Below are 22,209 nucleotides of genomic sequence, written 5' to 3' on the forward strand. Positions count from 1 at the left end.
CTCTGGTGCAAATTACTGACCTCTGTCATCATTTTAGGTGGGGGAACTTGCACAATCGGTGGCTGACTAAATACTTTTTTGCCCCACTGTATCCTAGCATACATTATCACATCTTAACAAATGACATAAACGTCAAACCCTTACAGCTCAGACAGGTTCACACCTGTATTATTACGTGTCAGCGCAGTCCTGTTGCAACATAGACCCATAACATCAACATGACTTGTTCAGCTAGCAGCATTTCTCAACTTCAGAGATGATGCACACTGAATTTACAGCCTGGAGACCAGGTGACACCCTGTGCACAACTTAAACAAACACCCATTCACAATCTTTGGGGCACTGAAGTGCAGAGTCCAGATTTGTGGAGGTTGAATAATATTAGGGTAGAAATGTTATGATATATTAAGTCCTGCTGTGCTGATCTTCACCATCCAACATAAAATACAATCAAAGTTTTATTTCTGTTGCTTTTCTGTCTGGTAATCATCTTTGGGTTTTACTCAGGATTTATCCATACATCAATGTTTTTCTGAGTAAGACTCAAGTGTGTTGACTTTTCTTTTCTTTTTTTTAAAGGAGTGGCACACCAGACAGAGGGTTTCCACAAGAAATTAGACTATTTAATCAGTGTACAATAATTGGTGTAAAATAAAACCCACTGGGTATGGGTTTTAGGCTAGTGCACAGCCCTTTTTCCTTGTACAGTGAAAATGACAGTTTCAAAATTATTTTTATTCAGTAAGTGTTTTGCAACTGTTTAGAAAATCAGGTGTCTAGCTCCCTTAAATAAAGCTTGTCGGCCAACCTAAGTGACCAAAAAATGTTTTAGTCCTGCAATAGACTGGAGACCCACCAAGGGTGTACCCCATCTCTCAAACCAAGACAGCTGAGATAGGCTCATCTGTTTTGCGGTTCAACCCCGAATTGGATAATTGGATGAAAATGAATGGATGCTTTAACATTTGCAAACTATTAGCAGTTAAAGCTTAAAGATAATTGGTATCAGTACAAAGTACAACATTTGCATCTAAAATATAGTGAAACATTACATAGAATTACTTAAATAAAGCACATCCCCTTAAAGCATTTGAGTAAATTTCCTGAGCTATGTTCCAAAAAAAAAAGAGAAACAAAAGAAAAAGAAAAGAGACACTGGACTTACCATAAACAATGCTTTTCGAGTTTCAGGAAAGCTCTATAGGGTTTGTTAAGGTTCAAAAATTGAGGAAGGAGAGTACAAACCACCATGGTCCAGAAGATCTTGGTCAAACAATGATTTTAATGAATACACACGTGTGGGAAGAACAACTCTGTACGCAGACAGCAATCGATCTTCGACTTACTAAAGCACAAACAATTATTTTATAACATCAGGGTTTGTTTACTGACGCCCCTTCATGCGTCACAGATACATTTTATACATACGTCAAATCAACACCACAATGACCTTTAACACAGAACATCATCTTCTATTTTCATGGCTGGCCCTTCCTGTCTACCTTTCAGTTCTTGTCTTGTTCCTCTTTCTTGCCGAGACACTAAGAAACGGTTCCTCTTTTACCGAGACACTTTCGCAGTTAGCACCAGACATGAGTAACCTCTCCTCTAAACAAATCTAACTAAAAGTGTGTGTGTTGACCTCACTCAGCCTCTATGTCACCTCTCGCACTTCTGACCTTTTACCAGACCAGAGGCTCACTGAGACTATCTGTATGTCTTCTACTAAATAAATGTTCTAATCAAAAACCTCTAATGAAACCTTAATATAAAATAACCTGATATAAGTGTTTTGTAAGCATGTATTGCAATCCTTCTATGTTCTAGTTTTCCCTCAGCATGGATCATCTGGACAGTCACGCCAGTGAAGCTTAAGACCCTTAATGAACCAAACATCAACTCAAAATAAGCACAGATATGCAATGTGTATAAAATAGTTATAACTGCATCTGAAATACAAAGTTAATATGATCATAAACATCTTAAGGCCATCTTAAAGCTATCTGTTACATTGTTAAAGCAATGATCATACTGCAGATTATATTATTAATGCAATGGTAATGATGATAATTATTTAACAATAGCAGTAAAATAATTTCCCTGCTCCACAGGTTTCATCACTGTGATGTGTCCTTTCTAAATAATAGACTTTTCTTAGAATGTAACATCAGTGGCACATCTCCAGGGGACCATTATTTTACAACATTTAGCTTACATACATACATAAAACATTTGTCGCTGTGGCTCAGGAGATTGAGGTGGTCACCTGTAGTTAGAAGGTTGGAGGTTCAGTCCCTGGGTGCTCCAATCTGCATGCCAAAGTGTCCTTCGGCAAGATACCTAACCTTGACTTGCCTCTGATGCATTCATTGGAATGTGAAAGCACATAGATGTAGAAGAGAGTGAATGTGTGTGTGAATGGAAGAAATGAGACATGTTGTATAAATGCTTAAGCAAAAACATGCTATGTCATGTTTATAATATATTTGATAGTTTTATATAATTACACCATTTTAAATGTCAAAAAACCAAAACATATTTTTGACCTGATAAAAGCACAGCTCTTACGCATGATACCTGCCTGTGGCACTGATGGCAAAGGAAGCTGTAATTGTTCAAAATACATTTTATTTTATTTTGTTTTAACAAATAAATAAATTGTAACCCTAAAGTGTTTTTCAAGTGTAATATCACTATAAAAGCTCGAGACGTATTTTTTTGCATTAATATTATTATTGTGTAGTTGAATTAATAGCTGAAGCAGAAGTTTAATGCATGAAAACGCGTGTTCAGTGGGCGAGGGTCCAAATGTTCTCAAATGTGCACCCCTCCGGTGGGGTTTTGTGGGAAATGCCCCTTTAACCACAACATGAATGGGGGATACAATAGAGAACAGAACAGGGCTCGCTCGCCGCGGTCACGAGAGCTCCAGGGGAGTGACGTCACTTTCCTAAACCGGGCAGCGGCCGTTGAGTTGAGTCCCAAACCAGAGACGAGCAGGAGTCCACCAACAGCTCAACTTTTAATGAATGCGGGCCGAGGAGAGCCGCCGTGAAGGGTCGCGCCGGTTTCGCCTTCCGTATGCTCCCTCCTGGTCGACATAGCTCCACAAAGACTCGCTGTGTTCACACTTGTTCAGCGGCTAATCTGGTTTTAGCTATTTTTAAAAAGCGCTTGTCTCTTCTTTTATGTGTCTCGCGCTCCCCGCGACTCTCGGCACAAGGACTAGGGTAAGTGTGTCCGGTAATTTCACATCATGTAAGCAGTTTAGGTCGAAATGATGCTTAAGAGTTGAACTCTGTGTGAGTCCCGTTGGTGAATTTAAACGGAGCACCGCTCTCGTGTAAGTCCAATCTGATATCCAAGCTTTAACCGTGTCTCTCCGCGTATCCATAATATCCGTGTACAAAAAAAAAAAGAAGAAGAAGAAGAAAAAAGAAATGTGGCTGTTTGATGTGCAGTGAGGCAAATATGCAAAGGTTAGTTGCTTGAGACGCTCGGGTCAGAGATGCTTGTTGACAGCAGTCAGTAGTGAAGTTTGCTTTTCAGCGGGACATCCTGGACAATTATTTTTTTATTCTACACCCGTGCTTTCTGCAGAGAAATTATAACAGCACACGCCAGTTTCATTGTACGCAAAGCAGGATCAAGGTTGCCTTATGAATGCGGTTGGCAAATAGCTTGAATGTTGGCTAGATATTGCAGGGGTTATTTTGCACCCTCCCACTTCTCTAATAAGACTTAGAAAGAGTTAATCAGATTTTAACTTATGCTTCTGTGCTTTCTACACATTTAAAATATGTTTATTCCTGCACCCCAGACTGCCAGTAATGTTTGCAAAGAATCTCAAATTGCTTGCACTGTGCTCTGAGTTGTAATACAAGCAGACCTTGGAAATAATGAAGTAAGTTAGATGCCCAATTTCGGCAGGAATGTGCCAAAGGATATTTGGGGGTTAAATCACTGACAAGGTCATTTCAGACTTGAGGAACTGAAAATTACTTGAGGCAGTCAGGCTGCAAAAATACAGTCGCCAGACATCCCCAAGGGTTCTGCTGTGATTTATAACATCCTTGTAGGAAACGATAGAAAGCGAGGCATCGTAATCAGCAACAGGTTTAAAAGAGAATTGCATGTGGTACTATAAAAGAGGAGAAATTAAATGAAAAAGTGCTTCTGACATATAACAAATGTAGGACTCTTTTTGTCCCTTAGCGCTACACTACAACTCATTGATGAGGCTTTAGCAAACACTGCTCTTTAGTTTTTACAGACTACTTTTTGTCTCTGCTTCTGTGCTCTGTGTTTACAGCTCACCAAGGCTAACCTATGCGAATATAATGTTACAAAAAGCCCAAAAATCAAGTCTTCAGAAACACTGAGTCACATTTAAAATGGGAACTAACATCACAGAGGCTAAGTTTAAACATCTGTGTGGCTTTTTTTCCCCTCCCTTCTTCTTCGCAGTCTCGACTGAGCGATTGAGTGAGCGACTGCATGGGTCGGACTGAACATGAAGAGCCTCAAAGCCAAGTTTAGAAAAACTGATGTAAGTAATGTAACATGTGCTTCTGGCTATGTATGTTTTGTACATGCAACCGTGTGTGCACATGTGCATGTCTGCATGGATGAGTCACTGTCTGTGCATGTATGTCTTGAACAGTCGGCAATGATTTTTGGCAGAATTCCTCAGTTTTTGGACTCCGCAGCAGAAGCCTGTGGCTTGTTGATATTTTGATATTTTCTGTAGAAAAAAATAAATGGGTTTAGAGAACTAAAACAAATCATGATGCCCGTGTAATCCATTTTGGAGCTCTTTATAAACATACTTGATTTCGCATGGCATGTCATGGGATTTTAAGGGCCCAAAAAAGGATGCAGAACTATTTATTGTGGTAGCTTTTTGCTTTTTTTTACCCTGCTTGACAACGTAGAAGCTATATGTGTTTCTCTTTGAGTCACTTTGGAAACTTTTTAAATGAATCCTACAAAAACCACAGATACGTCTGACTCTGCATTGCTCCGAATGAGAATTTGATCCTGCTGACTATGAATCATTCTTTTGGGAGGAATTGCTCCAAGGTAGTTCAGTCATTTGTTCGGTCACAGTCTGAGATGCTCCACACTCACAGGAAGTTAGGCGTCTCCACAGCGTCTGACTCATCTTTTGTCACAGTGACCCTAATGACACAGAGCCAAACGGCAAGACAGGAAAGGTCTGCAGAGTTTACTGGATTTAAGGAGGGTGTGTCAGAAGTGGAGACGTTGGCAGCTGTAGTGAGGAATGGTATCTAAATGAGACGCTTGGTTTATGTAAACAGTTTCCATGTGATCAAGTGTGTGGTGGGGCAGGATGGTGAGCTCTGATTTAATGGCATGCTCTGCTGAGGGAGAGGGAGAGAGACTGATCTGCAGAGGAGGAATTAGGTGAAGTACATGCACCCTTTTATTCAATTATACCCACAACATGAGCTGCAAGGCATAACACGACTCGGGATTATTGTGTAGTGGGCTAGATGTGTGCTAGTATGGAGAAAATGAAACCCCCCTCGAGATCCACACGTAAAACATCAAGGAAAACAATCAAATGTGCACTTAAAATTATTCTGGGAACAACAAAACTATCAGCAATTTATTCCTAATGTTTGATTCCATTTTTTTTTTAAAGCTGCGTCATTGCATATAAAATCAGAATCAGAATACTTTATTGATCCCTGGGGGAAATTATTTTTTGTTACAGTGCTCCATTATAAACCAACATTAAGACAAGACAGACAATACGCTAACTAAGAATAGTACCATATATGTATATATACATAAGGCACTCATAAATAAATAGCTGGAAAAGAAACGTGTAGTCAAAATCAATCAAATCTTAGATAAGGTCCCCCCCTTGGAATACATTTTCTGTTTTTGTACAATAACATCAGAATATTTAACAAAACCATTAAAAATAAATGGTTGTTATTATGAATATTTTGTCAGTTAATGGTTCCCAAAGTCTGGTGCTTTTTAATTTGAGTTATTTTTTTCAAGCATTTTGAGCCTTCATAACTTTTGAGGTACACAGCTGAAAGGTTTGTCAGAATGGAAATCAATTTTACACCTACTCTCGAAACCCTAAATCACAATTATTCAGCTAAATTTTTTTTTCCTGCAAGCGACATTGAGCATACATTATAGTTTCAGTAGCAAGCCTGCACCGAATTAGCATCTGTGATAGAAAGTAACAGAAAGAAGCATTGGTACCCTGGATTTTGGCTTTGTTTTCTGATAATTAACTGACGAAAACATCAAAATACCTAAGTGATTTTGGGTAAACCTTTAAAGTGTCACACCACCATGTGGGCTGGTCTTAGCACGTGCTGATTTCTCACAAAAATGACCCAGTTTTCTCTGTTATGTCTCTACTGCCGAATATCAGTAAATTATTGCAAATTCATTCATTTATGTGGGAGGAGTACAATAGTGTCAATTGTTCTTGAAAATGTGGAGTCCAGCACTGGGCTCCAAGGTCAAACAGCTCCTTCACAGTGCGTGTAATGGATGGTGTCTGCGTCACCATTGCCAGGTGTTTTCCTGTCTAAGCCCCTGTTATATCAGTAGCAGTTGCAAATTGTTCGAGATGCTTTTACAGTGAAATGCCCATCCTCACTAAAATAGCCAGTCGTAGGTGGAATGAGAGAGGAAAGAGAGAGCTGTGGATGTGAGTGTTGCTTAGAAACAGAACCGATGCCGTTTGCTGTTATGCATGCCTTTGCAGACCTGCCACCCACATACAGTACACTATTGCACTTTTGATTGCTTGGACAATTCATTGGTTTGTCTCCTACTTTATGTAATTGGTCCCCATTTTCGTATTTGTAATTTGATGTTTGGAGCTGTACTTCTGCGCCATGCATAAGTCATAGACAGTCTTTTGATAATAGCTGTCTCTCTTGTAAAATTCCATGTCAAATTGACTATATTCAGGCAATGTTTTGCTGTAAAGTAGGCCATATTTTTAAATAATTTAATAACCTCATTGATCTCCCTGCAAAAGTGTCTGTTTCTTTATGGTACACGTTCCTCACCATCAGTCAGTATAACACCCTCAGTGTGTCTTGTATTGATTTTACTATATTCAGAAAAACAGTTTCTGTCTTACTGGCTGCTTGAAAAGTACAGTAGCCAACATTTTTTTTTCTAAAATGTTAGATTTTTTTTCACCATTTAATTAAGAACAGATGCTTAAAAGAAGCTTACTTAATTTTTTATTTTAAAAGAAAGAAACTTTCAGTAAAGCACACACTTGTTTTTATGCTGTAGAAAACTGGTTGAAACAGTACCAGGACTTCAGTTCACACAGAGTGATAAAACCTACTGGTCGTGATTAGGATATGCGGCACCAAAGTTTCACAGGCTGCTGTGTTTACCTTAGCCTATAGTCATCCATTGCTTTTTACAGAAACCCTTAACAGCCATTAGTACTATTTCAGTCTGGCAGTGACAGATGCTCAGGAATGTCTCCCTGAAAAACAGAGGCTCCTTTAAAAGAGAAAATCAAAAAACAATAGTAACAGAAAGTTTATAAATAGCTTTTTTATGACATTAAGGTATTTCCAGACAATGTGCAATGGAAACTGTGGTTCAGTGTCAAATCTTAAATAAATGCTTCACTTTAACGATCCTTCTCCAGCTCAGCCAAACAAGCCTACAACACGAGGCTTAACAGTAAAAGACCAGCCTGTGTTAATGTCACAGTGTGATTTATGAGCTATAGAAGGTCAATGATAACACATTGAATACATGTTTTTTTCCAGTTTGAGAAGGGTTCATGACGAAAATTTATTCAAGCCGTAGCGTAGCTGTATATGACCTGTAAACTTTGTAATGACACATTTTATTCACATAAGGAAAAGCACGTGAAACAGATTACTTTACCAAAATTAAACTTCTATTTAAAACCAGGAAAACACCCTTTTCGTGTCTTTAATGCCACGTCTCCCACTCAGTTTTGTTCTAACCATTGCATTGTTAGAAACTGGGGTCATTTATTTTGAATATTTACCGGATTGCACTCTGTTTTTTTTCTGACATCCTGTCCTCCTTACCGTCATAATAATAATAATGAAACTTGCTATTACTATTAAAGTTACTATTAACTATATATAACTGCTCAAACAAGTGAAGAAGTGGAAAAAAAAAGAATGCATTCAAATGCTATGCTCTCAAGCTGTTTCATGTGTTGTTTCACATGATATCTGGATTGGGGCAATAAACTTATTTGTTTCTTTCTCACCAACTGTATCTACAGAGAGGAGAGAATTTGAATGTTCAAAATAGGCTTTCACTTGAGAGAAAGCTGTGCTTTTTCCTATTATTTCTGGCTATTTTATATACAAAATTGTATTTTATAAACAAATTAAACCCCATTTAAAAAAGCTAAGTAATTTGTATCAATAAGTGAAACCTTTTTATGCTACTCTTCCTTCTTCTCATGCTTACTTGCAGAAATTGTGCAAATGTGACATGCAGAATTTTCCATTTAGTGCAGCATAACAACTAGAAGTGTAATCTTAAAGTTTAATATTTAAACCTAGTATACAGTAACACTAATATGTTTATATGACATAACACCTGATCACCCTTTACACTCCTTTTTTGCCAGTTGCCCCTGCACAACTTAATCTGCGATAAAGACACGGACACAAACACTTTCCATGAATAGTGAATATTAAATGTGTTTATCATGGGAGTTACGTTCTAAAAATAACCTGCGATAGGTGAAATCTGCGAAGTACCCACCTTTATTTTTTACAATTATTATAGATGTTTTAAGGCTTTAAAACCCCTCACTACACACTTTATACACTTTTCTCAGACAGGCACGAACATTTTCACACTTTTCTCTCTTGTTTAAACATTCTCAAAGTTCAAACCTTTGTAGAAAAATAAATCCAGTATTATAGAATGAAACCAAAGATCAAACCTTGTTTTCAGGTCCAAAACATGGGAATACAGCAGCTGTGAGAGAATTCAACATTAATGAATCAATGGTACGGAAGTAGAGGAAGCAAGAAGAATGAGTTGAGTAACGTTTGACTTATCTGACGGATTTGATTCGCGCCTTATAATCCAGTGCTCCTTATGGTGCGAAAAATACGGTAACTTTACCTTCCTTTAGCATGTCCAACTTTTTGTGTGATGGTTAGCGAAGATGCTAACCATCGCACAAAAAGTTGGACATGCTTTTTGGGTGCTACCGCAGGCGCCTTTGACGGTGCAAAACGTTTTGTGGACATTTTTGTGTTTGTTGGGGAGAAAACTTACAAACATACACTACAGCACTTCAGAGTCACACTGCTAGCGATCGAAGATTTATGTAAATTTGACAAGCTGAATGCATTCTGTGCTGTACAGGAGACACGGCACAGGATTGATTGACAATGGTCTACAGACAATCAGGACGCAGAATACAATGTGCTGTTTTTACAAAAAAAAGCATGCAAAATTGCACACACAAAAAAAAATTCTGCGAAACAGCAAGGCTGCGAAAGGTGAACTGCGTTATAGCGAGGGACCAGTGTATAGTGTGATCTTTCTTTGACCTTGTGTTTACTTGAATAAAAAGTTAACAGTTTTGACGACGTCAAACTTGGCACGAATAGTTAAAACACCTCTGTCTTTGTGGTGTGTTGCTTTAATGTTTAGGCTGCTGTGGCAGGGTGTGTCACCTTCAGGTTTAAGTGTGATTATTTGTGAAAGAGAAGATGGGAAGAAGCCATTGGGGTTAATTGATCAGTTTTTAACCACAGGAAAAAAAACATTGCCCCTGTGTGATAGGATTTTTTTTTTTTTTGCCATCCTTGTGCTATATGGTAAATGGTAAATGGCCTGCATTTGTATAGCGCTTTTCTAGTCCCTAAGGACCCCAAAGCGCTTCACACTACATTCAGTCATTCACCCATTCACACACACAGGCGATGGCAGCTACATTGTAGCCACAGCTGCCCTGGGGCGCACTGACAGAGGCGAGGCTGCCAGACACTGGCGCCACCGGGCCCTCTGACCACCACCAGTAGGCAAACACGGGGTTAGTATCTTGCCCAAGGATATTTGGCATGTAGCCAGGAGGCAGCCTGGGATCGAACCACCGACCTTCTGATTAGTGGCTGACCTGCTCTGCCACCTAAGCTACAGCCACCCCCGTATAGCCATATAGACTCACTGAAACAGTGGGTATAGAGCCCAGACATTGTAATTGGTTACTAATGCAGCTAAAATCTGATATTGTGGCATATAAAACTGTTTGAGTGAAATGCCACCTCTATCATAAGTCAACAGTTGCCATTTTCCACTATGGCTTTACTAAACTGGCGTCATCATCTCTATTATCCATGACAGAAACCAGGGCTTTCTTTCCCCATTATGTTTAGCAAATCCAGTATCATTTACTTGAATTATTTTACAGCATGTAACAACAGGTTTGATGAAATAATAGACATGAATGTAGAAACCAGCTCAAAACTGTACAGCCAGGCACACTCAGCAGAATATGCAGGCAGGTTAAGTAGATCAGCTTCCTCAAATGCTGCGCTGTGAATGCACTGTGAGGCTGAGTAGTGTGAAAATGCCTCCTACGCTTGAGGTGATCATGCATTTCTAAGTTTAATATTAAACAGTGTTAATGCTGTACAAAGAATTGACTGCGAACACAGCTAAATGTGTGATTTTTGTCACAGATTATACAGCAGCGATAATAACATGGGTTTTTCTGCACTGGGGTCATCATGGCTGAGCTGTGCTCTGTCTTTTGACACAAATTCAGTGCATACCAATGCTTGATATAGAGGGAGTGGTGCCATTTTTGCTTTATCAGAATCTGCGAGCAGGTGTGCAGTTATGCAAGGTCAGTGAATCAGAAGAATTTCTCTTTACTGTTAAATGGAGAAATATCACAATAACTATGTTTGTAGCTGTAAGCTTGTCTGCTAGACTTTGTGTCTGCCTTGTAGTCCTTGTGCCTGAGCATCTCTTTGGACTATGCTACTGACATTTTGGAATTTATGGATCATTTCAGCTAAGCCTATTTATCCAAACAACCAGTATAATGAGGGTGCGTGCGTGTGTGTGTGTGTGTGTGTGTTGGAGAGAGACTTGTGTTTAAGAAAAGCAGACGGTGTAATCTGGTTTCTGGGAATGAGTTTGGCAAATAGCCACAGTGAGATTTAAAGCATTCTGCTTCAGCCATGTCTGAACAGTCAGCTTTCAAAAACTGTGCATTGGCAGTGTTATTAAAAAATATTTTAACTGTCTTGTTAAAATGAATTAAAACATAATTTAATTTAAGTTCAGTTAGGTCAATGTTACTTTATTTAAACATGTAAAAAAAAACAAAAAACTGAAGCCCAAAACCTTCTTTAAAGTAAGGTACCCTAAGGATGTTAACGCCTTTCAGTTTATTAATAACCAGCTTTGCAATGTAATATTAATGTACTTTTAATTAATTTAAATCTAAGCTGAACTGTCGAAGATTAATTAAGTGTAGAATATAGGCCAATGCTCAGAACCATATGTGGTAACACTTCTATCATATGTTACATATAATCTGTATATTTAATACATGTGTTATATATTGTGTTGAAATAATGTGTTGGCAAGTATTATCTTAGTTCTGTATTAGTGTAGATGAATATGGAAGTACTCAATATGGGAGTATTGCAAAATCACATTTGAATTTCTCCACCCATACCAATAATAAGCTTTCCTTACTGTGTGTTTAATATGATTGTTTCGTGCAAGTCTGTTTTCTCTTTAACTAAGCTTAAACTATGTACTGTTTTTTGGATTTAAATATTTTGTGTAGAAAGCAGCCTTTTGGCTTTTAATTTGGAAGAGAACAAGTATTTAATTCCAGCACTGAGTAGCTTCTTTCAGTTCTTGGTCGTGCAAACACTTTTTGGTTGATAACAGAAATAATTGAGATTTCAGAACACCTCCCAAATGCTACTACAGTATAATACATAGTTACAGTGATATGATATGAACACTATTCTAAAAACATGTACACTCTAACTAATGTCACAGTTAAAAACTGTCAGTACACACGGTTACATTTACAAGGTTTTAACTGTTATTTTACAGCGTACCTATTCAAATCTATGGCAACAGATTCTTACTATAAAAAAGTAGTACTTTGCTCTAGAATATAGACTTTACAGTCTAATACTCTCAGCTTTGTTGCTGTTGTAAAAATAAAATTACAGTATTCCTGCTGTAAACTCTGAAGCTACTGCAAACACAGTAGGAATTGGCAGTGCTTGATCAAAACTGTTACTGTTAAATTAGCATTAGAAAAGTACATTTTTGTAGTCACTTTCCTGAGTGTTACAATGTCACTTATTATCTATTGTATCTACCATAACCACATATCCCCACATATCAAAAAACAACTTGCATAAAAATACTCGATGTACATGGCATATGCACAACAGAAATATAATTGAACGCAGCATTGGGTTGTTGTATAAAAAGTGCCTATCATGTCTATTGTGCACCAGGTAATCTACACAATTTCCCTGTTAAACTGTAAATTACAGGCAGCTAGATTTGATAGCTTTTCACTTTCATTTTACACTCTGTCTATTGTAATCTGTAATCTAAAACAACCGTTTTAGCACAGTTAGCTTGTTTGCTGGTGTACTGTCCAAGAAATCGTCTTTGTTCTAGTTGGCCTATTTCCTGCACTGCAGAGTTATGATAATGCTGCTGTTTTAACAAACATCCTGAAGACAGCTGCTGGCCAGTCTGGTTGCCTACTACTAGCTAAACCTTAACACTCTTTTTAGAAACCGTTTTGATGGTTTCTAAGAACAGTGTTTCCATCAGTTTTAAAGCTTGGAAAAGAAAGAAACTATTGTATTATATGGCATTAAAAGTTACAGTAGCATACTGTCAGTATTGTTTCTTCCTCAAAGGCATTCTTTTAATTATTTAACCTTTCACCAAAACAGCGTAATTTTCTTTTTACAGTGTCATGTAACATTTTTGTAGCATACTTTTTCTTGATTGTGTCAATAGTTTGAGAAATCTTCACTGACTCTCGTGTGCTTCGACCTTTTGAGGCTGCATTAACAGCTTGGTCCCTGCGGTTTGAGCAAAGCTTCTATAAATGAGTTACCTTGCTTTAGCTGTTATCTGACTCTCAGCGTCTTACTACCCTCCCCCAAGCACATTTTCACAAGCTGGACAGTTGTGGACTGAGATGCAGACACATACTTACACACACACTGATTGACTGCATGTTATTGTCTGTGTATTCAATTATTGTTGACAGTGGTCCTGGTGTTATATCCTCTTCCAGCCCTTCAAACTGCCAGACTGCTTAAACCTGCTCCCCCAGCTGCTGGACTAAGCAGGATTACTCAAGGCTTACACACTCACACACATTCAAACACATGCATATATTCACATTCATGCGCAAAGACCACTATCAGACACACACATACCCATGCCTTATCATCCAGCCTCTCTGTGTCTAATTCATGTGTGGATTATGCGGTCTCCTCTCACTTGGCACAGCTGTTCCATAGCATAAATTTAACGGAGCTGCTAGAATCTAAACTGTACACGTAGCTTTTGCTGTATTTTTGCCATATTCAGAATATGTAGCGTCTGTATGTGGTTGTGCAAAAACGGGAGGAATGGATGTCCATTTCATCAGTCCTTTATCAGGAGTGATGAAATGTGTCCACTGTGTTAACTGGTGCAACAATGCAATCATAATCACATGCTGATCATCTGAAAACATTTGTGCCTTTTGCACTGGGTGGTTAAACATTGAACCAAAAGAATTTACTGGGTTATAAATGCAGAACATCAAGGAAAATCTTAGAAAAACATTACATTCTATTTTCCCCCCCTGTAAAGTGTAAGAATCACTGTAATATATTTGTTCTTCAATTAAAGAAGTTTTCCTTGTAAGTAAGCCATAGACTGCACTTGGCAGTGTTTGATTAGGCCCAGTCTAAGTTGGTTTGGCATTTAATGGTTTGTTCTGGCTGGGTGTAGTGAAAAGGGTATTAGTACTGAGAGTGACAGTAAACCCTTAGGGACAGGCGGGCATTAATCTGGGAGACTAGGAGGAAGGGTTTGCATCTGTCTGTGTGTGTGTCAATTGTCAGCAGGAGATTAGGGAGTACACAACTCTAACAGATAATTATGACACTTGCTGCATACAATCTGAAAATATTGTATCTTAGAATCAGTTGAGAGAATATTCCAAAATGTCAAAACGCACATGTAATGGTGATTATAGGTTCAAAACACTTGCCATATAGTCACAGGAGCTTTAGAAACCTGGTACGGCTCACCAGCATGAACAATGAAATGGAGCTAAAAGCTTTCATCACGTAACCATTTAATTGATTGAAAATTGGTCATCTAGCTGGATAGTGAGCCTTTGAGATGCATGTTTAGTATACCAGTATTGGTTCTTTATAGGCTGGAGTTAGTCAACTGCTGACAGCACTTGCAATGCTCTCATCATTCCAGATTTACTCCACAAGAATATTAAAGAATACAGCCTTGAACTAGTTTCAATTAATCCAAGGAAAGGCAGAAGAAAATAGCTTAGGGTCTGCTTAAACATGGATCCAATTAAAACAGGACTTTCCCATGGGATCCCTTTATTTCTTATCGCCTGTGCACATGAACTGCAGACACACTGCTAGAAAACCTGCTCGTCAGCAAATACATGAAACGCAGAGCGTGTAAAGAAGAGCCGGGTATGACGAACCTGGTGCCTGCATGTGTTTGCATGCTCATTTATGTGTGGGTGTATGTTTGTGCATGGGCTAGTTTGTTGTCTCATGTGGGTGTGAAGACATCAGTGGTGATGTAAGATTAGCCTGTTGGCTGCCTTGTGTGAGTATTGATGTAATCATGTCTGAGAGAAAGGACATTTATCAGACTGGGTTTAGGAAAAAGCATGTGTTACATCCAGCATAGCATGACTGCACTACATGTAGATGAAGTAATGAAGTAAGTAAGACCCAACAAATCACTGATAAAAATGGCGGAACCTTTAAAACAGACAGAAACCGATAAAGTGAGTGAAAGGAGTTCAGTTAATGGGGAGTAGGGAATGAATACTGCGATGAAGTCATCCTGAGCAAAATGTGACAAAAAGATGATATTACAAGAGCAAAGAAATAGTGATTGTAAATGATGAGGAAAGGATGAAAGTGTGTAAGAAAAAGCCTATTTCTCTGAGAAGGGTACTTAGGCTCCCTGCCCCCAGTTCAGTTCAGACGGGTTGTTTAGTTTGGCCTTCTCTGAACAACTGGAACAATGTTCATGCTAGGAGATGGATGGAGGGAGGGTTAGACACAGTTCATCTGAAAAAACTGAGACTTTCCTTTTTAAGAGACTTTTGGCATTGTACTTCTGAGAACAGTTTGCGAGACGTGTTTCTTGTTCTGTGTAGTGGTTTAAAATTAAGTGAAGCAACAGACAGGTTTATGTATAAGATTGGCGCAAAGAGTTCTAGCTTTTAGCTCAACACAATGTCTTTTTTAAAAAAACAAACAAAAAAACCCCCCAAAACTTGATACACATGCGAGTCTACAGTTGAGTGTGTTTAAACTGGCTCCTATCTTGACTGAAGTGGAACTGTGTATTTTTTTTTATACTCCCTCAACTTTATGAGCAGCCCTCTAGTGTAATGAGGCTGGTCGCTTTCCAAGTCTAGCAGTGTTTATTTATAGGGCAGGAAAAGCTATTTGTGTCAGGAGGAAGTGTTGTACGAGAACTATTTTTTAACTGGAGGTCCCTTTGCACACACAAAGCCCCCATGCTGGATATCCTATGCAGTCCTTTGGCTTTAAAATTGATTCGAAGTAGTGTATTTTATTGAAAAAAAATTGTTAATGGGTTTCAAGTGATCTACTGCCTGTTTATAGTCTAAGGAGGTTGCAGTCTGTAATACAGTTGGTTCATTAAAGCTTTAGCTTGTACACAATTAGCTGATCCTTGTATTCACAGCAGATGTGAATGAGCACATAGTTACAGTGGGCTTTGCTCAACAGTTGGTCTTATTGTTCCTGTAACTGCACAAGTTGTTTATGACAGGAGCACAATTAAAGCTATAAAAGCAGAGGCAATTAGGAAGGTTAACTAATTTGTGTTGTTAATTTGTGTGTGTGTTTTAATAAGACAGCGCTTAGTGATGAAGTGAAAAGAATGGAGGGATTTTATGGATGTGCTCACAGTTTTGTTTTTTGTTTAGTTTTTTTTCCTGTCTTTATGTGTACTGCAGTGTTGGCTAGTGATTTAAAAAAAACTGGGAAAGATGGAAAGAAAAGCAAACATGTCAACCATTGTCATGTCTTGTTTTAACACAAGTCAGCTACTTTAGCTACTTCCCTCTGATTAACAAAAAGTTATGCAGTAAAACACAATGCAAAGAACAGAGCATTCACTACTTACTGTGGAAATTTAATGACTTCTATGACTGAAACGGAAATGTACTAAAATGCTGGAAATATAACAGTGAGGCAGGCCAACATAGTCATGCAGATGTAATGCATTTGAAATGTATGTTTGGTCACTGAATCCAAGACAGATATTCTGCATGGCAGTGTTGGTTTTTGGGTACGTTGGCACAAATTAATAAATAAATCATCTTCATTGGCCGACATCAGGTGTTAATGAGACCACCATTTAACTAAGTTCACTATTTTTATACAATGGAGTCTATTTACAGGTCATGGTGAATATTGTATACGTTTGGGGGAAGGAAGTTGTGTAATCTTTTTGTTGCGTCAGAGGGAGCTGATGAGTCTGATAAATTGATGTAAGTAATCCATTAAATAAGCATGGGTAGGTTCAACATATTAAAGAAAATCTCTAGGTCATTGTTTTTGTTGGCTTCTGACCACTTTAGTCACCACCACTAGTGTAATACACCCAAATCTGTGATGCAACTATTAGCGGTTGAGTTGTAGTGTGAGGTCCAGGTTTGAACAAGAAAGAAGACCTCGTGTTTCCTGTTCGTTTCTTTAGTTTGTATTCTAATTCTCCAAAAACTGTCCACCAGGAATTGGACAGTATTATAGATATACTATAGTGAATCTTGTAGTCTTTGTAACTACACAGCTAACTAATGTTAGTTAACGGTCAGTAGTAAAGTATGTCAGGCAGTTTTTCACAGTCACCTGTGAAGCAAGCTGGCTGAGTGCTCACTTACAAGTATTTATTTATTTATTTATTTTTTCAACAAAAATGTGTCTGCTAGGGCTGGGCCATATCATACCGTTCACAGTAATACCGGTATAATGTTGGGCAACGATAAGAAAATAAAATCTCGCAATAGAATATGGGTAAAATGTGCATGTGCAGTGCCTTTTATTTTCATACGCACACGGCGGAAAAAGCATGGCGGAGAATGAGAAGGGCGAAAGCCGATCGTTGAATGAAATGGATGAACCAGAATTGGTTTGTAAAAATGCTGCAACTTCAGTGGTGTGGAACTGGTTTAGCTTTCGTCCGTCAGATACACAACAAAGTACTATTTTTGGTAGAGCATGCTAGCCGGCCGTCATTATTACCATGTTTTTTGGAAAATATGGCACACCTAAAATCAATCCTTTGATTTTTCTGAAAATCGACAGTGCCCCTTATAATCCTGTGTGCCTTATGTATGAATTCTAGTTGTGTTTACTGACCTCGAAATGATTTTATGTCGTACACGGCGCTCAAAAATCTGTCAAATGTTTTAGTATGACTTTGCTAAGCTACGAACCCGCACCGCTTGATGGATTGTCAGAGCATTACGGCTATCGTAGGCAGGAGCCTCGCTGAGTGATACATACTGTGCTTCAACATAATATTACGGTATTGTATGTGTATAACTCAAGTTTTGTGGATATTATACATGGTTATGCTGAGGATATGTCGGCCAATTTCCACTGGAAATGCCTTTTGGTTTAACTGTCAGCAAGGAATTTGCATTTGCACTGTAAAATTTTTATATAACTTTAATGCACATAAAAAAACAGCTGCTTGTTTAAGTGAAAATACATTGATGGGGTTTTTTGCACTAATAAAGTTGTGAAGTTGTAAAGTATTTTGTCTAGTGTGTCTTTTATATTTATGTGTGTGTGTGTGTGTGTGTGTGTGTGTGTGTGTGTGTGTGTGTGTGTGTGTGTATATATATGTATCATTATCGCAAATTTTCAAGTGTATATCGTGATAAATATTTTTGGTCATATCACCCTGCTCTAGTGTCTACCAGTTTGTGTTTTGTCCTCATCTCTATATACTCCCCCACCACCCCGAGCTGGACCAGGCAGGCAGCTGCCCCACCCTAAGCGTGGTTCTGCTAGAGGTTTCTTCCTGTTAAAAGGAAGTTTTCTCCTTCCCACCATCGCCAAGTGCTTGCTCACAGGGGATCGTCTGATTGTTTGGGTTTTCTCTCTAATATTATATGTTCTCTACTTGGTAATATAAAGCACCTCAAGGCAACTGTTGGTGTAAATTGGCACTATATTAATAAAAATGGAATATAATTGAATAAAAGTTTTTCATCGAACCATTTAAATGGGAATGAAAGACATCTTTTCACTTGCTCCTGCCCACTGCTGATTTGGTGATCCCTGCAGCAGAGCTGAGTCTATATAACATTTTAAAGCTTAGGTTACTAATTAATTTGCATATTAGGATTGGTAATAGAAAATATAAGTCTAATAAATTATGCTTCTATGGATTAAGATAGAAGCATAAAAAGTAATTACATGAGCTTTTTTGTGCTGATCTCTCTCCTGATGGTCCAGTGCACAAAACATGTTATGTTGGGCACTACAGCATGCTCTAGTTTTAGAGTGGAATATCTTTTGTAAAGAAAGGGTGGTGCTAAATGTTGCTGGAGATTTATAAACAAGAGCGTTAAACTAGAAAATACTCTCATGATGTAAATTTGTCTGATTATCTAAACGTGCGGCCCACATTCGGCAGTGTTGTGAAATATGTGGCAGCATCTTTCCTTACAAACGCAACCATCTGGTCTTTGTTTGACAGTTCTATGCTAACCCTTTCTATTCTTGCTTTCAGAGTCTATTAAACCATTGTGATGTGTATGTGTGGACTTGTGCTTGTGTGTTTTTGTACTACAGAGGGCAGTAAGCAGTTTCAGCTGTGGCCTTAGAGAAAGGATGTATTGTCTGAGGACATTTGAGGATCTGTTTTGTTACAGATAAGGGGTTTGAAGTTAACGTCCACAGCTTGATCAAAGGGCAGAGATATTGTTGATGCACCAATCTCTGTATTTTCTTCTGCTTCTTTTCCTTTTATTTTGTACACTGTTCTTTCTTACATCCTCTTGACCACTTCCTGTATGTCCTGCCTTCTTCTGAATCTCAACTGTTCTCAAGCTGAAAATAACCTTTCTTGTATAGATGTGTTTTTCCCCACTGCAGTTAAACCTTGTTGTATCTGTGTCTGACCTACTTTTAATGTGAGTAAAGCTAAAAAGATTCTATCTCCAGTAAACATAATGAAGATAAATGTAGGTGAGTTAACTGGTGCAACTTTCAAATCGAGTAGTGTAGTGTGTGTGTGACTAAATAAGTTTACCTGTCTGGCACAGTGTTTCTTTTTTTTAAATTCTAATGTCTAGTTTTTTATCTTGTCTGTTACCTACTTATACAGACACAGATTTTGCTTTTTATGAGTTTTCCTTGTATGACTCCCTAATCCTTGACAGGACATCTGGCAAAGCAATTGTTGTATTTCAATGAAATTTACCATGGATATACATTAGAATTCCTGGGAAAAGTTTTGCATAGATCTGTTGAACAATAGCGTCTCAGATGCCTTCTGGTGTTTCTGATTCTTGGGTCAATCTTAACCAGCTGGCTCAGAGAAGTTGATGTCCTGTTCTCTTTTTTTTTTTTTTTTTTTTTTGGTTGAGTGATTTAGAGCATATTGAAAGTAAACAGAACTACATGAAAAGTGAAAGTAGAACAAACACCTTTTCCTTCCTAGATCAACATGAATGTCATTTGAGGGTAATACTATTGGGTTTCCGAAAGTAAATGTTTATGTGTTAAACTACATCTGCTCTTAGCAGTGCAACTCTACAAACATACAGAATCTGATGTAGGAATTACTACTTCCTGATATTAGTTTATTTTTCCTTCTGAGAACTAAGAAGGGAAAACACAAATTGTTTATGCACAGATCTTTAGGTTAACAAACAGGCACACAAACACACACACAACCGATAGGCATCTGTTTGCTATTTACTTTAGAAGGGCAGAGGAGTTTCAGAGCTTGACAGAGAAATGTATACCCGTGAAACACATGTAGAAAAAGAGTGAGTCTTTGAAAAGAGTACAAGTTAACAGAAGTCAGAGTTATGCCACTTTAGTATTTCTGTCCCTCAGTATCTTTTCTAACACAGTACCGGTAGTTCCTTTTTCTTGGGTCTTTACTACTGTTAAATGCTGGCTTCTTGCTCTCTTGTTCTTGCCCTTTCTGCCTGCTTCAGGCTTGGACAAACAGGAATCGCTTAGTGTTATCAGCACAGTCTTTGTGTGTCTTAATGAGCGTCAGGGCAAAGACAGAGAGGGAACACACACTCTGAGTGCAGTGTAAACACTTGATGCAGACTTAGAAATAGAAAGAAGGGGGATCTTAAAACTAACACCGGCAAACAGCCAAAGGCAGGGGAAACTGACTGAAACCAAGAGAGAGAGGAAGTAACAACCCATAGTAGAAGCAGTATGGCGGGGTCTTACTAGTTAATAATCTCAGAATAAGTGACCTGTGACATGTTGCTTAGGCAAAGCACGTGTATATTATTCAGAGTTATTCAGGGTTCATGTGTTGTGCACTCACTTATGTCAGTGTTTTTCAAATCTGTTTTGCTTTTTGCTTCATTGTGTCCAGCTTACACATAACAAGGAACAAAACTTCTGCTAATCTATTGTTTTTCAGTGATAATTAATCTGCCAAGTTTTACTTTGATCAGATTAATAATTGTTTATGTTAAAACACTGTAAAATCATATTTGTTGACTAATCTGTTAACTAATTGTTTCAGCTCTAATGAGCACTTCAAGGTTAATGAGAAAAACTTGGACTGGTCTGCCTTTTGGTGTAGATAAAACCATTCATATAGTGTAGGGTCAAGGTCCTACAATATTAGAGAAAGAGCCCCTGTGATCCAGCAATCCCCTGTGAGCAAACACTTGGATGTGGTGGTGAGGAAGAACTCCATTTTAACAGGAAGACCTCAGGCATTATAGGCCTAAGCCAGGCTGTGAGACGGGTTGGCCATCTGCCATGACTGGTTGGGGCAGGGTGAGCATAGAGGAAAAAGATTAGCATAGAGACAACAAACAACCCACATGAAAGACGTTTGGCTGGCTGGTGGGAACAGAAAGGGAGAGATCAGACTCACAGTTAATGTAATAGCGATTATATAAGGCCATACATAAGGAGAGTAGAGGCAAGGTGCCTCGGCAGCAGCAGGGAGGCCCCACATTCCAGACCCCAATCGGACAGCCAACTCCTCCTCACAGACCCCCCGCTCCAACAGGCAACAGAGAACAGGGGTGTGTGAAGACTCCAAACCTCCCTCCGCCCGCTCATATGTAGTGTTGATGCATGTGTGTTCTAAGGTGCATTAAAAACCCAGGAGGGCATGGAGCTACCTGCCAGAGAGCAGCTGGTAAGCGCACAGCCCCTCCTGATAGCCCTCAATGTCTACGTGTATTTAAAATTGAGAGGAGGGCGACAACGCCAGGGGTGAGGTTGTACACCCTGATGGTCTTTTGGATTCGGTGTAGCGTGCCCACCCCCAAGATCGTATATGTATGTGTTATGAGAGTGTGAATAATGTGAATGTCTTTAAGTTGTGGGATAAAATTGAGGCACAGGCAGCCAGAAGGGGACAGGGGGGGGATGCCTCCCCTGCACCCTGGTGACACACCTTTACCCCAAGGCCCTGCATGTGTGGGTGATTGTGGTGGAGCAGGACGAGGGAGGCAGCTACAGGGAGTGCAGAATTATTAGGCAAATGAGTATTTTGTCCACATCAACCTCTTCATGCATGTTTTCTTACTCCAACCTGTATAGGCTCGAAAGCCTACTACCAATTAAGCATATTAGGTGATGTGCATCTCTGTAATGAGAAGGGGTGTGGTCTAATGACATCAACACCCTA

The 22,209-nt window shown here is 38.8% G+C and overlaps 1 protein-coding gene across 2 annotated transcripts in view; it reads left to right on the top strand.

The window, feature by feature from the left end:
* Positions 1-2,834: 2,834 nt before the first annotated feature.
* rai14 (retinoic acid induced 14) overlaps positions 2,835-22,209 on the top strand; it is a 51,650-nt gene continuing 32,275 nt past the window's right edge. For both annotated transcript variants that reach the window (XM_013911412.1, XM_013911413.1), the window contains exons 1-2: positions 2,835-3,230; positions 4,468-4,549. In XM_013911412.1, coding sequence (XP_013766866.1) covers positions 4,514-4,549 — 36 coding nt within the window. In that variant the 5' untranslated portion in view covers positions 2,835-3,230; positions 4,468-4,513. The remainder of the gene's footprint in view (positions 3,231-4,467; positions 4,550-22,209) is intronic.

The sequence above is a fragment of the Pundamilia nyererei genome, unplaced genomic scaffold, assembly GCF_000239375.1.
Source record: "Pundamilia nyererei isolate P.nyererei 1_Seehausen unplaced genomic scaffold, PunNye1.0 scaffold00063, whole genome shotgun sequence".
Classification (NCBI taxonomy): domain Eukaryota; kingdom Metazoa; phylum Chordata; class Actinopteri; order Cichliformes; family Cichlidae; genus Pundamilia; species Pundamilia nyererei.